Source organism: Heterodontus francisci, chromosome 6, assembly GCF_036365525.1.
Source record: "Heterodontus francisci isolate sHetFra1 chromosome 6, sHetFra1.hap1, whole genome shotgun sequence".
NCBI classification, from domain to species: Eukaryota; Metazoa; Chordata; class Chondrichthyes; order Heterodontiformes; family Heterodontidae; genus Heterodontus; species Heterodontus francisci.
Window position 1 is genome coordinate 49,458,659 of NC_090376.1, and position 15,456 is coordinate 49,474,114.

At 44.3% G+C, this 15,456-nt stretch overlaps 1 protein-coding gene across 5 annotated transcripts in view; it reads right to left on the bottom strand.

Moving 5' to 3' along the window:
• sgcg (sarcoglycan, gamma) overlaps positions 1 to 15,456 on the bottom strand; it is a 702,223-nt gene that overhangs the window by 425,575 nt on the left and 261,192 nt on the right. The window contains exon 1 of one of the 5 annotated variants that reach the window (XM_068033634.1): positions 5,772 to 5,789. The exons of the other annotated variants lie outside the window; for them this stretch is intronic. Coding sequence (XP_067889735.1) covers positions 5,772 to 5,774 — 3 coding nt within the window. The 5' untranslated portion in view covers positions 5,775 to 5,789. Of the gene's footprint in view, positions 1 to 5,771; positions 5,790 to 15,456 lie in introns of those variants that run through there. 5 annotated transcript variants of the gene reach the window in all.

A 15,456-nucleotide genomic window follows, 5' to 3' on the forward strand; every position in this document is an offset into this window, starting at 1 on the left:
AAGTATAAGGAGAGATTCAGTTATTTTGAATTTGTGAAATGCTCATGTTGAAATGATACTGCAGCTTTCCAAATTCTATGTTTTAAGTCAATATGTGTAAATGGTTGTAATATTAACAGCTATAATATTCTGCTCATGGGGCTGATTTTAACAGTAAGTATGTTTCAGGCAGGCAGGGAAAGGGGCAAGTTTCAGGCTCGTGGGCCGGAATTTTACACTGCAGAAACAGACAGCAATGGAGGCAGGGTGGGGAGGGGAGGGGCGGGGGGTGGTGGTGGTGCTGTAAGTTGCGTGGGATGGCATCAGCTTGGCCCCCCGCACCAACATCATCATGCCGAGCCTGAATCTTCCGAGCGGTGATCAGTAAACCACGTGGGGATGCTGCTTGCATTTTCAAAATGAGTAATTGACAGCCATTTAAGATGGTTAACAAGGCAATATATCACAATTTTACAGGTACCTCCAGATTTAACAATAAGCGCACAGGGGAAACGGGGATCAGAAGCTCAGCAGGTTTTAAAGGGTGTCAACAGGGCGACAGCTGTCGTCATTGCTGCATTTGGCAGCCATGAAGTGAGGCATTTTTCATTCGTAGGTAGGAAGGAGTTGGGAAGTCATCAATCTGGGCTCGAGCCCTCCTTGTTGCCATTGTGGGCCTAGCAGGAGGATCACTTGAGAGGGTCCTGAGAGGGGGGGGGGGTGGTGGAGTGAACCACATTGCAGCAGCTATTGGCAAGGTGGCATAATTAGACAGGCAGTGTCCAAGTCGATGGGCATTGTTCATTCAGGAGGAGGGTCCTCCAGTGAGAAGAACCAGAGAGGGAGGGAACTGTGGATTTCTTGGAGGATTCAATGTTTGAAGGATGATGGAGGGTTCAACATTCAAATGATGCTTGCAAGCCTAACTGTTCAGAGGATGGTTGCAGGGATGAGTGCTGCAGCAAAGGACGTTTGCATCAGGGCTTGAGTGCTGATGGCCCTTTAAACATGGCACCAGTACTTCCTCTGTGTCAGGTGACAATGCGGCCTCTGCCTCAATGCCTGCCTCCGGCCACTGAGTGATCGGCCACCCTGCCTGTCAGTCGTTAATTTGGCCAGCTGGCACAAGATTGCTATGTGAAAGGGAGTCGGAGTGGAAGGATCTTTGCCACCCACTCTGGATCCGCCTTTAGTTTTCCCACCGGGTCCCGTAAAATCCTGGCCATAATACTTTAAAATGCAAGCCTCATTTGCATACTGTCAGTCCATTTTCCACCTGGAATGGGCGTGAAGAGGATGTAGAACGGCTGCCAGCAGGGAAAGATCAAGCATCCCTTAGCCAACCACCAGTTCACAGGTTTAACTGACAGGGAGGGGTTTGCGGTTTGCGGAGGGTCTCATAGAATGGACAAGTAGAGTCGGGGCAGGGGAGACTGTGATTTTCTTTATGGGGCCATGTGGAGCACTCCTGCACCTCATGCTGCCAGAGAAGAAAATGTTACACTTCCCTTAGAGGGTCACCTCTATCTGCAGAGCAGTTGCAGAACTGTTTCAGTCTGGTAGTAAAGCCACAGCAATTTTCCCACTCAGGCTCCAATTAAAATACAAATCAAGCTCCTACTGCTGTAATAGGATCCTGGTTTGCATAAATTCATGAGGCCTCCGTCTGCTTTCGGAGGACTCCTTGTCCATCCGCAGAACACTGCAGGTTACAGTTTGGTAGCCTGCTCATTTTTAACTGCCCACCCACCCAGTTTCTGTTGGACAGGTACAGTTTATCGTGCAGCTTGAGCAGATAATAACAGAGCAGAACAGATCAGAAAGGCTTCAGGTCTGATCTTCAGATGGTGCAGAAGGATTTTTTTTTGTGTGGGAGGTGGGGGAGAGGGGGAGGGATGTGTACAATTTGCCTCAGTGTAGGGAAAATTACAACACAGCCTCTCAAGAGTCACTGTCTAAGCACACATGAAGAATGGTTACATGGATGAAGTACCATTACTCTGAAAACATACTACAGCACAAGACACTGCCTTCAGGAAAGATAATTGGTTAAAAAAAAAGGAAATTGTGCTGTGAAACCAATAGGCATTATTGATAGTCATTAATCTTTCACACTGAACCTCATCATAGATCACCTTATGAAGTGCATTGACTGTCAGAATCTTTGATCAGCCTCACTATAGGCCAAAAAAAGATAGTAAGTCCACCTCCTCCCAAAATAAATATTATTTATTTAGAACATAAAATAAATAGGTAGTGAATGCATAGGAGCAATTTCAAGCATGTAATCAATAATACTAAAGGAACCTCATTGCCACTATGGAAATTTTCATGCAGGAACTGATGCCACAAATATTCAATTTGAACACAGATACACTGGGCACTAGGGAAAGATACAGCAGCTGCTGCTGTGCAAACAAATTCAAGCTTCAGTTTTTATTTTTGCTTTTAATGAACCTTCATCGAAATGTAACAATGTTGGCATCATCAAGTCACTGATTGTTCTGTTGGACATCCTTTGATTACCAGACCAATCAAATGCAAGATAACACCAGGTGATAATGGTCCTTTAATACACAACATTAACATCCAATATTTAGTTCCATGAGGACAGTTTTCTTTCAATAACTGTAAACCTTAGCACAAAATAAATTTTGTTTTAAACTCCAAAGAATTTACCAGGTAAGAGCAGGTACTGCACCTATGAACTTCAAAATGACAAGCTATGGATTTGTGCCCTTTCAGTGTCCCTCATGTTGGGGTCTGAAAATGGGGTTGGTAGATTTAACATCCGTTAATGCTAATGCTCCAGCTGCCACCACTTTTAAAGGGTCAGACCCTAGAGAAGCTGACTGTTTTACTGTTTCAGCTGGTTGGCCTTTCAATGATGCAAATAGTGTTCTTTGATATCAGCAATGCCATGGAAAACTGAACTTACCTGCTTCAGGCACTAGGTTCCTGACTCTGCCACAGAAAGTTGCAATTTTCATCTTGGACCCTCCTGACACGAAAGAAATCCCATTTACCACTCCCAAGGAGAATGGTTAAGAAAGAAGGAGGAAAATATTCTTGTATAGCAACTTTCATGGTTATAGAGGCAAACACTACAGTTAATTTTTGCTCAACAAGATCCCACAAATAACTGTGAGGTGAGAATGACTGCCCTTGACATCAAGGCAGTATTTGACTGAGTATGGCATCAAGGATCCCTAGCAAAACTGGAGTAAATGGGAATCAGGGGGAAAACACTCCGCTGGTTGGAGTCATACCTAGCACAAAGGAAAATGGTTGTAGTTGTTGGAAGTCAATCATCTCAGTCCCAGGACATCACTGCAGGAGTTCATCAGGGTAGTGTCCTAGGCCTTCCCTCCATCATAAGGTCAGAAGTGGGGATGTTTGCTGATTGCACAACAGATACTGAAGCAGCCCGTGTCCATGTGCAGCAGCACTTGGACAACATCCAGGCTTGGGCTGATAAGTGGCAAGTAACATTCATGCCACACAAGTACCAGGCAATGACCATCTCAAACAAGAGAGAATCTAACCATCTCCCCTGGATGTTCAATGGCATTACGATCACTGAATCCCCCTGGGGGTTACCATTGACCATAAACTGAACTGGATCAGCCACATAAATGCTGTGGCTACAACAGCAGGTTGGAGGCTGGGAATTCTGTGGCGAGTAACCCACCCCTGTCTCCCCAATGCCTGTCCACCAGCTACAAGGCACAAGTCAGGAGTGTGATGGAATACTCTCCACTTGCCTGGATGGGTGCAGCTCCAACAACACTCAAGAAGCTCAACACCATCTAGGACAAAGCAGCCTGCTTGATTGGCACCCCATCCACCACCTTCAACATTCACTCCCTCCACCACCGATGCACAGTGGCAGCAGTGTGTACGGTATACATGATGCACTGCAGAAACTCACCAAGGCTCCTTCGACAGCACCTTCCAAACCCGTGACCTTTACCACCTAGAAGGACAAGGGCAGTAGATTCATGGAACACCACCACCTGCAAGTTCCCCTCCAAGCCACACACCATCCTGACTTTGAACTATATCACTGTTCCTTCACTGTTGCTGGGTCAAATTCCTGGAACTCCCTTCCTAACAGCAATGTTGGTGTACCTACACCCGAAGGACTGCAGCGGTTCAAGAAGGCAGCTCACCACCACCTTCTCAAGGGCAATTAGGGATGGGCAATAAATGCTGGCCTAGCCAGCAACACTCACATCCCACAAATGAATAAAATAAAACATTGAGATAAATGGCCAGTTAATCAGTTTTGATGGTGTGAGTTCAGGGATAAATTTGGCCAGGGCATCCTTTTCTTTGAATAGTTCCATGCAATCTGTTACATCTACCTGAAGTACATGACAGCCACTTTGGGAGGATTGTTAACATGGATTAGTGCATGGGTTTGGTGTGGCTGGAGGGTGAAATGTGAGTGCATCGGAAAGCCGGCTTCAACCCACTGACTTCTGCATTTCACTGCAGCATGCATGCAACTCCCTTGGAAGAGGCGGGTTGTCAATTTCAAGGTGTCAATTGTTCAATTAGAGGGATATTGATTCGTTTTTGCTGTTTAATTTTGGTTCCACATGTTTCCTGGGCTTTCTGGAACTCGCCAGTGAAGACAAGGTGAGAAGACAGTGGCAATTGAAGGGGCTAAAGCCCTGTCAGGGAAAAATGCCAGGAAGTACTCAGTACATACGAACATATGAATTAGGAGCAGGAGTAGGCCACCCGGCCCCTCGAGCCTGCTCTGCCATTCAAAAAGCTCATGGCCGAACTGATTACTCCACATTCCCACCTAGCCCCTGATAACCTTTCACCCCCTTGCTTATCAAGAGTCTATCTACCTCTACCTTAAAAATATTCAAAGACTCTGCTTCCACCGCCTTTTTTAGAAAGAGAGTCCCAAAGACTCACAACCCTCTGAGAGAAAAGATTTCTCCTCATCTCTGTCTTAAATGGGCAACCCCTTATTTTTAAACAGTGACCCCTGGTTCTAGATTCTCCCACAAGTTTCTGGTCAATGGTAACCCCCAGGATGTTGACAGTGGGGGATTCATTGATGGTAATGCCATTGACTGCCAAGGGGAGCTGCAGATCAGTAGGGTGATGAACAGCCAAGGCTAGGATATTGTTCATCCTAATTAAGGTGGCATTCATAATGTGTAAGCCAATGGTGAAGGCCTACATGCACTGCTGATTGCCTCACTTGATGTTGCATGTATTTGGCCACTCTTTCCATGGAAGAAGGCATCATTGCAAAGGCCTGAGACACATGCCATTCATGCTTCAGATGGACTCTTCCAATCTCTCTGCAGTGGTACACAATGGTAGGCATACCAGTACATCATACATTCTCTGCTGTTGCTCAGGAAGTATCCTGTTCGTCGAAGGGCCCCGAGGTACAGCATTTGTGTCCAGCTGAGCAGAGCTCCGACTGGCAAGCTCCACTGCCATCCCTGACTCCACAATCTACTCCTGCTCACCATGTGAAAACCCAATTATCTCTCTAAGTTCTCCCAATTAAGTGCGAGTATCTGAGCTGATGCATGGTCTGCATAAGTGATGGAGAACCCTCAGAAGGAGTGAGCACCTCTGAGAAGTCATCATCGCGTCAGGATCTGCACCACCTTCTGTGAGACGCGTGAAGGCCCTGTGGGAGATAAAAGCCATGAAAGAATACTGTCAAGGTAAGAAGGTGAAGTTCTCGTTATGCACATGATCATGTTTCATTTGCTGTTGACATGAAACCAACATGACTGAGAATTGTATACCATATGACTGTCTAATATTTAATTCTGTTGCCAGGTAGCTGGAAGGCCCCAATCACCCCAAGTGCGCCGGCCACACATGCCAAGTCTCTGCTGATCTCTACCACCTCCTCCTCTGCAGCTGTCAATTACAAGCTGGCTGGAGGACCACTTCTGTTTCTCTGCCTCTCCCTCATGTTCTGTGCTGTCTTGTCCTGAAAGGAGAGAAAGAAGAGACCTGTAAGTGAGAGTAATGGCATGTGTTGAATGGATGGGTGGAGAGTATTTGTTGAGTGTGACTATGATGCATAAAGATGAGGGTGAGTGTCAATGGTGGATAGACTGATGGGCATGTGAGGAGGTGGATAGACTGATGGGCATGTGAAGAAGTGCATAGACAGAGGGGAGTGAGTGCAGTTGCATGGTAAGTTGGTGCAAGAAGTTATGTTCTGCAGTAGGCTTGAGAAGGCACAGTGAGCAAGGTGGGGGGTGGAGGGGGGGGGGGTGAATGTGCCATTGCTCTCACCTTTCCTGCCCTGCTTAGGTCACTGAACCACTTTCTGCATTGGTCCAGCAGCATGGCATCACACTACTACTGCTGACCTCTTGTGCCACCTCCAAGTACATGTTCTTGATGTCCCCAGCTGGCTTTTTCCTCCCATTGCTAGGGAACAAAATATCCCTCCGGCTGCTTACAGCTCCTATCCAAGGAGGTGGTGTCACTAAAGCTAAGTGCAGCCTTTGGCCTTCTGCCTTCCATGGCAACATTTTTCTCTCTCTCCTTCTCAACTCCAATTGCTTCAGTTTGCATGTTTGGACTGTCCCTTTAAATAGTAGAAATAGTGAAATCACATCGCGTGGGTCATCATCACGCCCACTCACGCTAATTGGTTGGGAAACCCAGAAATTTCAAGATTTCTGAGGTATTAGATAAAGATTCTTTATCAGATAAAGGTTGGGTTATTTATGTTCATGGGTTCCATTGTTGCTGATATACAAAATGCACAGCTGCAGTCGTGTGCACTCCAAAGTAAAGGTGCTTTACAAGGACCACACACTAGAATGCTCATTGATATTGTCACTATAACTGTCTTTCAGATAAGATGTTACGCTGAGGCCCCGTTTGCCCTTTCAGGTGGACGGAAAATATTCCATGACACTATTTTGAAGAAGAGCAGTTGAGTTTTCACTAGAGTCCTGGCCAATATTTAGCTCAACCAACATCACTAAAACAGATTATCTGGTCATTATCGCATTGCTGTTTGTGGGAGCTTGCTGTGTGCAAATTGGGTGCTGCGTTTTCTACATTACAACAGTGACTACACTTCAAAGTATTTAATTATCTGTAAAGAGCTTTGGGATGTCCTGAGGTTGTGAGAGGCGCTTTATAAATACAAGTATTTTCTTGTCTTTTCAGCTGTATTGCACATTGTCGGCTGGATTTTGTTGCACCGGGGAGGCTGCTGGCTCCGGGATGAAAAGGTGAGGTAACCCTGCCTTGTCCTTTAAGAGACGAACACAACTCCGCCCTCGCTGGGGCGATCTACCAGCACGCACTCAGGCACTTAAGTACCCAGCACCGGAATCACTATCTCTTTAAAAATGGGGATCCCACCTCCAAGAGCTGCCGTCCAATCGGAGGGCCAGCAGCTCAGTAGTATCAGCAGCGCCTCCAGGAGTGGAAGCCACTGCTGGTACTGCAAGAAACCTTGGACCCAGGCCCAGCGCTGGAGCCTGGACCCAAGGTGAGTGAAGTGGGGCAGCCGAGGTAAGCGTTTACTGCAAGGGGAGCGGGTGTTCAGGGAGGTGTAGGTTTTCTCAGAGGCAGCCCTCTGTGGGCCACAGATTGCCCATGGATAGGGCCCCCACCCAAGATCGCAGGGAGATCTCGTTTTACTGGGTGACCTCCCTGCGTGGCAGAGGCCACCACCACCCCCCCCGCCCCACCCCACCCTCACCACCGCTGTTTAAATCCCAGTGGTGGCAAGAAGTTGGTGAAGCTGGTAATAGGCCACTTAATGGCCTCAAGTGCCCTCAGGGCAGGAAGGTTGTCTTCGGCCTATCCTGCCCCCAGCAAAATTGCATTGCGAAAGCAAGGTGACGGACCCTCCATGCCCCCCCCCCTCATCGCGCCCTGTTTCCCTGCAAGGCCACTCTGGTGACATCCAATCCAGGAAGTGCTCTCGAGTGGAATCATTACAAACAGCATAGAGTTTAATTTTAAACAACTTTAAAAGACCTTAAAAATAAGGAGGATGAGCTCTTTTAAATGTTACAGTTATGACCAATGATTTGCAGATTCATCGCGGGTCTGAACCAGAGGAAATTTGAATAATTTGTTGCAAATACTTTTAGTGTCAATCAAGTGCTCAGATTTTTTGCTCTAGCATTTCTTACTTATCCTCGTCAGACTATGACTGCCCATCACTGATACTGAATTTGGATGTAACATCACAAGCCTAGCAAGCCACCTTTTTTAAAACGGGCTTAGTATTGATACTTCAAATGGCTTTTTCTTGTCAATGGCATTTGCCTGATATTCTGAAGGTGACAGTCTGTTTTGTCTGTCGCTCCATGAGAGATACCTCCTTTTGGTCAAACTGCTATCCTGTGGAGTGCTGCCAATAGATGATTGCACTGGGACATGATTAGGTTGCTGGGACTCTTGAGATAACTCAGTGTTGTGGCATTATAGCTACATGTTGAGAACCATTCACACTAACTACTTCCTGTATGTAGGGCTGGATTTTATTAGTGTGCGCTCCGTGGCGGCGCATTGTGAGAGCGACGACCTTCCAACATGGAAGAGCCACCGCACAGCCCCCACAATATTACGCGCAGGGGTTGATTTAAATAGAGTGGGTGGAGTGGCTGCCCCGGTGACGTAGAGGGGGTGGCCGCCGCATCCTCCGCAACAGCATCTGGCGCCACTGCGCAGGTACTGGTGCCATTTTTAAAAGGCTTTAAGCCCTTGGCAGAGATTTTAATTTTTAAAGGGACCAGCACTTTAACATTCAATAAAAACATTACATTTAACATAAAAGCGCTACTTCCACCCCCACCCAATGATCACACAATAAATTAATTTCCCTCTCCCCCCGCCACCAAAAAACCATTCTTGACAGTCCTGACCTTTAAACCCCAAACTTTGCACTCTGTCCTTCAATCCTTTCCCACCATCCCCACAGCCAATAAAAAATGTTTTCCCCACTCCTCCACCCATCCTGCCCTGAAAATTGTATTCCTCCCCCCCCCCTCCCCATCAGGTTCTCAACTCGGAACTCCATACGGAGTTCTGAAGGTGCGGAGAGTATGGACGGCAGCTGTAAAATCGGCCTGGTACGGCCGCTGCCTGTAGGTAAATTCATTTACATCTCTTTATTGCTTATTTAAATATTAAGATGAAGGGCCCACCACCAGGCAGCAGGGGGGTGGAGGGGCGGTGCGGGTGTACCGAAGTCCCTCCACCGCCAGTACGCCAGTAATATGCGGCAGGCCCTTCACATCACATGTCGAGGCGGGCCTCTCCCCGCTGAATTTTACTGGCCTCTGCGCCGCAACCCGTGGTGTCGAGAGTCTGGTAAAATTCAGCCCATAATTCTTTTAGTGCCATGTTGAAAAACGCTAATTCTAAGAAACAAAAAATCATTCCTACACAAAGGCACAATACAAATATCAACTTCAAATTATATAATTACAAGGGTTAACTTCTGTATGGTTTCCTTTTATGCTCATCAACCATCTTGTTCAATAAGTTAAAGATGCCGCAGCAAATGCAATATTTATTTAGAGATACAGCACTGAAACAAGCCCTTTGGCCCACCGAGTCTGTGCCGACCAACAACCACCCGTTTATACTAACCCTGCAGTAATCCCATATTCCCTACCACCTACCTACACTAGGGGCAATTTACAATGGCCAGTTTACCTATCAACCTGCAAGTCTTTGGCCGTGGGAGGAAACCAGAGCACCCGGCAAAAACCCACGTAGTCACAGGGAGAACTTGCAAACTCCGCACAGGCAGTACCCAGAATCAAACCCGGGTCCCTGGAGCTGTGAGGCTGTGGTGCTAACCACTGCGCCACTGTGCCGCAGATTATTAAGATTATTAAAACATATACAACAGCAACAACAATTGAATTGTGTTCACATTGAGCATTAGAATTAGGCTTTGACAGTTCTCCTTGCTGAATGTCTGTAATCCCCAGATAAAAGCTTAGAAGTTTCAAAATCAGTTTTGAGTCATTTTATGCCTGGCTGAACTAGACTTGATACCAAGATCTTTGTCATCACCTTTTTTCTGTTCCTGTCTCCACTTAAGTTGTCTACAGTATTTGAATTTCCCATACATGGAAACAGAATTTTTCAGTCTGCTCTAAACCATGCAAAAACAACCAGCACTTAATTCTCTCACTTTCTACTGTTAAAAAATATTTTGGATTTCCAGCCGTCATAAAAAAAACATAAAAGATACTTGGTTTCAGAGAACATTGTATCAAATTAAGACTTGCTTTTATGTGATTTTTCTTATCCCTATAGTCTTGAGACCATAAAACATGCGCCCTTGAGCTATTTCAAATTGTGGGGTATTTTTGTTAACTATTGTGACAAACCAACCCATCACCACATGAAGTGAATCAATCTACTACTAGAGACGTCTGTTCATTTACTGTTTTCTGTCCTAGAGCAGGTCTTAACTCAAGTCTCACACATGAGATTCTTGAGCCTCTTACTAGGAAAGAATAGCTATGGATTTGCTGTTCCTTCCTTTTGGTTTTTATCTTCAGAGTACCTTCTCCTAGATGGCTGCAAATATGGCCAAAGAGCCCTACTTACCATTTACATAGGGTAGGGGTCACCCAAAACCACTTGACACAAGTACCCCCACTGAACACAATCCAATACTCAGAGCTAGCGCTCCAGTCTCACCTCATTGGCCTATCTGGAATGGGACCCGAAACCAACCCTGCTGACTCAAGCACTCAATGGGATGCAAGATGGCCAGTTGCATGTCACTGTAAGCGCTCTTCAAATTTTGTCAGGAAACACTTTGTGGCAAACATCTGTAGGGAAATGCTGGATAGCCTTAACTTGGCAAATTTTCTCAGGTTGACAATCTTAATTGTTGGCTTCTAGATCCTCAGGGTGTTGGTTACATCATTTACCCTTTTATCATCTACCTCCCCCATACCCACACAGTCTGACTGTTCTCCTGTGGTGAAGATATCCCAGAGTGAAGAACAGGATAATGCTTCTTTCCTCCCCTTTCTGAAGCAGCAGCTTCACAGCTGCATCTGTGGAACAGAGTGTTTGCAGATGCTGCTGCTCCATAGGTTCAGCAGAGATTTCCTGGCTCAGTTGTATTTTTTCCAGCCAAAAAACACTTTACTCTAAATGGTTATCAATGCCATGAATATGCAATTCGGGCCAAATCTAAAGATCCAACTGGCTTTTATCAGGTGCAGAGCAGGTGGAAATTAAACCATATTGTGCACAATTCTTGCTGAGAAAAAGCTAACATCAATAACTCAACTTGATTTTCCAGTCTATTTCCCTCCATGCCACTGGTCAAATCCTACCACAGCAGTTTGAGAATTTGAATTCAGTTAAAATATCTGGAGATAAAACGCTGGTATCTGTAAAAGTGACCATGAAGTTGTTGGGCTGTCATTACAACCCAAATGACTCGCTAATGTCCATTAGGGAAGGAAACCTGGCATCCTTACCCGATCTGCCCTAGATGCACCTCTAGTCCCACATCAATGTGATTGACTCTTAACCGTCCTCTTAAATGGTCTAGCAAGTTACTCAGTTATATCAAACCATAACAAAGAATACCACTGAGAATCCAATGGTTCAAGCAGACAGCCCACCATCACCTTCTCAGAACAACTATAGATGGGCAATAAATGCCATCCTTGCTAGCGATGCCCCCATTACGAGTATTAATAGTAAATTACAGGGACATAATTGATGAGCGTAGGAGCAGATCTGCTAATTTTCATGTTGACCCATAATTTCAGACGAGACTATGATTGAACTAAAGTCGACCCAACCTCAGGAAAACATTCTGCATGCTTTGTCCGTAGTGAGTTTCAATAGGAATAATAATTTTTCACATTGCCAATTGAGTGAACAAAACGAACCTGTATTTCCAATTAACTAATGACTATCTGACTCAGGAAATGATTCCTGAAATCTCTGTGCAGCTTTTATACCAAGTGTTGAATTCTACATCAAGCTAAAAGCTGTCAAGTGGATATTAGTTTTCACAGGCGACTTATCAATCTGCAGGATGAGAATAAATGAGCTTCCTCATTTGTAAAACAACGATCTTTGCCAATTGTGCAAATAAAAGGTATCTGTATTCTGCCAGATGATAACATTAGATGTTGCTGCCCTTCATTTCTAAATGGAATCTAAAGACATTGCTTGTAATAGTGTGACATTCATGGCATGTTCTTGACTCTGAAGTTCCTCTATTGCAGTATTCAATTATTTCTCAAATGATTCCTGGTTTTTATTTTAACTCCACTTACACTCCAAGAGTCAATTCCATACATTAACCACTCTTTGTATAAAGAGCATCCTATATCAGTCCTAAATATACAGGAAAATCTCTTTTTTTCTCACAAATGGATTTGCCACGACAGCAAAACCCTCCTTGGCCAGAGAGACAGCTTTTATAAATATTCATTGCATCTGAAGTTGCGACATTTACCCCGGAGCCCTAAATATCTTGAATATTTGCATTCACTAAAGATAAGTTTTGAACACATTTACACCACATCATAACATATTTGTTCATTTTATATGCTGCTACTTGATAGGCGTGTTGTTAGAATGATTATAATAAAAGCAGAAATATAATTACATTTTGATTTAATGGAGAGTTATATTGCAATTGCTGGTGAAAAAAGGTGAACATTAATTAATGCTTACACGCTTCACTGTATCTGAGGTCTGAACCTGGAAATTGCTGGTCTTGCTCTGCACAGTAGCAATTTCCCCAGAAGACACTGAATATTGGTGTGAACACATTACAATAGTACTCTTAAGACAAATCTTTCAACTACTGATTGAAACTGTTTATATTAAGACATAGTTATATTACTTACATCACTTCGGTCTGTGTGTGCTCATATAATCAGTACATGCTATGAATCATCTCAGAAAAGCTAGCTAAGAGGTCCCCTGGCTCAGTGCAATGTGGTCAACTCAAAAACTGCCTCTTACAAGCTTCTTCTTGACACCTATTTTATGTCTGTTCAATTGTTTTATTTCCAAATATCTCTTTCAATGGGTTTCCCATTATATTCTGTCGTAATAGCAAATGGCACTTGGGGAAGAGGATAGTGACGGAAGAGTAGATGGTAACAGTTAAGGTGCTTCATGCACACACTTTTTACCACCCACTGGCCATAGCCTAATAGTAAATAAATGTTGGAACCCATTAGACTGGGAATACATTTTTTAAAGAGTAATCAAATTGTAACATGTATCTGTTGTCTATTCTTTTTCCAAAATTGTGTTTGATTCAATTTCTTTAATGTTCTTTAGCCACAAGTGCCTTTTAACAGCCCTTTGTGAATAGTTATGGAACTAAATGAAAAGTAAAAAGGTAAAAGTTAATCTGCAGTGAGTGAAGGATCGTGATGCATTCAGGTTTTCTTTTATTCTCCCTTCTACTGTATAAACACAGAATATGTAAATATTCGGTGCTTTGGGATTCCTTTGCAGCATGTCCAGTTTATATCTTTGGCAGTAGTGTGATCATTGTGCTTGCAGTCCAATCACAGAGCCATAGTGGATCATTAATTTGCTGTCTCTGTGCCAAGTATTTGTTCAACTGCAGAAAAAAATGACATAAAAGGAAAAGAAAACAAAATCATCCAGCAATCATTCCATCTTCAGATCATATACAATTTTATGACATAACAGGGCTACTCCCACATAGTGCAGCAACCAGGTGGTGCCTACTTCATGCTGGCTCAGTTCTTCTATTTTCCAAATGTCCATTTCATTTGTTTCATATCATTTTCAGTCCTCATAGTGAGTGCCATGTTAAAGGAATATGGCCACACAGAGATTAAATCTCACTTAAAATGTAAACAATTTCTCTAAAACCACTTTGATCATTGCAGTATAAAATGCAATGGTTAAAACCAATTAAATTGCATCAAATCCAATTTAAATTTTAAATAATTACAGTATATTTGCAATCTTTGGTTGTTTAGGGTCAAACTTTCTGCCTCTTTCCAACAGCAAAATAGCAAGTTAATCAAATCTCCATGCTTGGCAATCTTCACAGCTGCAAACTACTGTCACAAAATTCTCTGCTTTGTGCCCATATTTTTGACACTATAGTGCTGTTTTGCCTTCAAAATGGCATCTGCGGCACCCATGCAACCTGCTAGTGCAGACAGCATTTTGGTGAGGACGGTAGCATAGATAAGGGGAGTGTAGAATCAAAGAATGGTTACAGCACAGAAGGAGGCCATTCCACTTGTCGTGTCCATGCTGGCTCTCTGCAACAGCAACTCAGCTAGTCCCACTCCCCACCCTTTCTCCATAGCCCTGCAAATTTTTTTCTTCAGGTTATTATCCAATTCCCATTTGAAAGCCACAATTCAATTTGCCTCCACTACACTCTCAGGCAGTGTATTCAGATCCTCAGAACCACAACACGGTATTGACTGCCACAGCTATCTGGTTCCACTGCCTTCGTAATGTCTGTCTGGAAGGCTTTGTGGCCCTTTGTGGATATAGGACATTTCTCCTCCTCTCCACCTCCTGCACCAAGGCCTCCAGTGCAGCATCTGTGAACCTTGGAGCATGCTTTCTTCCCTGTTGCAACACTCTTCTTGCAGGTCGGACAGTCTTCCCCAGCTACTTCCGCCGCCTGCTCAAGACAGAACGCAACCTTCCTTTAAGAGGTGCAAGCTGACCTTAAGTAGTGCAGGCTAGCTTTAAGTGGCGCTAGCCTCACTGAGACATGTAGCCACACATCAGCACGTTTAGCGCTGGGCTGCACACTACAATCGTTTAAATGAGCATGCAGGATGAAACAATAGTCATAGGGTAATCATGTTGAATACTGTTTTACAGTTCCTTAAGTGGAGGTGTAAAATAATTGGAGATGGTTGCTTTTGAATTCTGGTTTTGTGCAAATTATATTGGTGTCTGTGACGCTGTTGTCTCTATCCCACTTTCTAGAAAGCTAACACTTTCTTTGCACTGGCACGATGAAAGATTGGCCAATCTGGCAGATGTCCCCTGTGGTGGGCAGGAAGGATCCTGAAGCATAAAAACCTAATAAAATTGTGACTATCACAGCTATAGGAAGATTCTTCCCAGTCCTTGAGGTTGTTAGCAAGTCGGCCAACAACTGCATTGAAGACCAATTGACAAATGTAGATCACCTCTAGAGAGTGGTGTGGTCTATAAGGACTGGTCCTTGGGTGTGAACAGACTGCTTGAGGTATCACTGAACTTGAAGATACTATCCTGTAATGAATTGGCCCTTCTCATCCAATTCATACAGCACAATTGGGACAGCCATCCAAAAGGGATTTGTATCGACCCAACCTGGTTAGCTGAAACTTGTACTTAAGCAATAACTGACATCAGGAGTGTGAGGCTTAGAAAGCTGAAGGCTTCTACAAAAGTATGTCAGACCTTCAATGCTCCAGTAGAGAAATGCTCAAT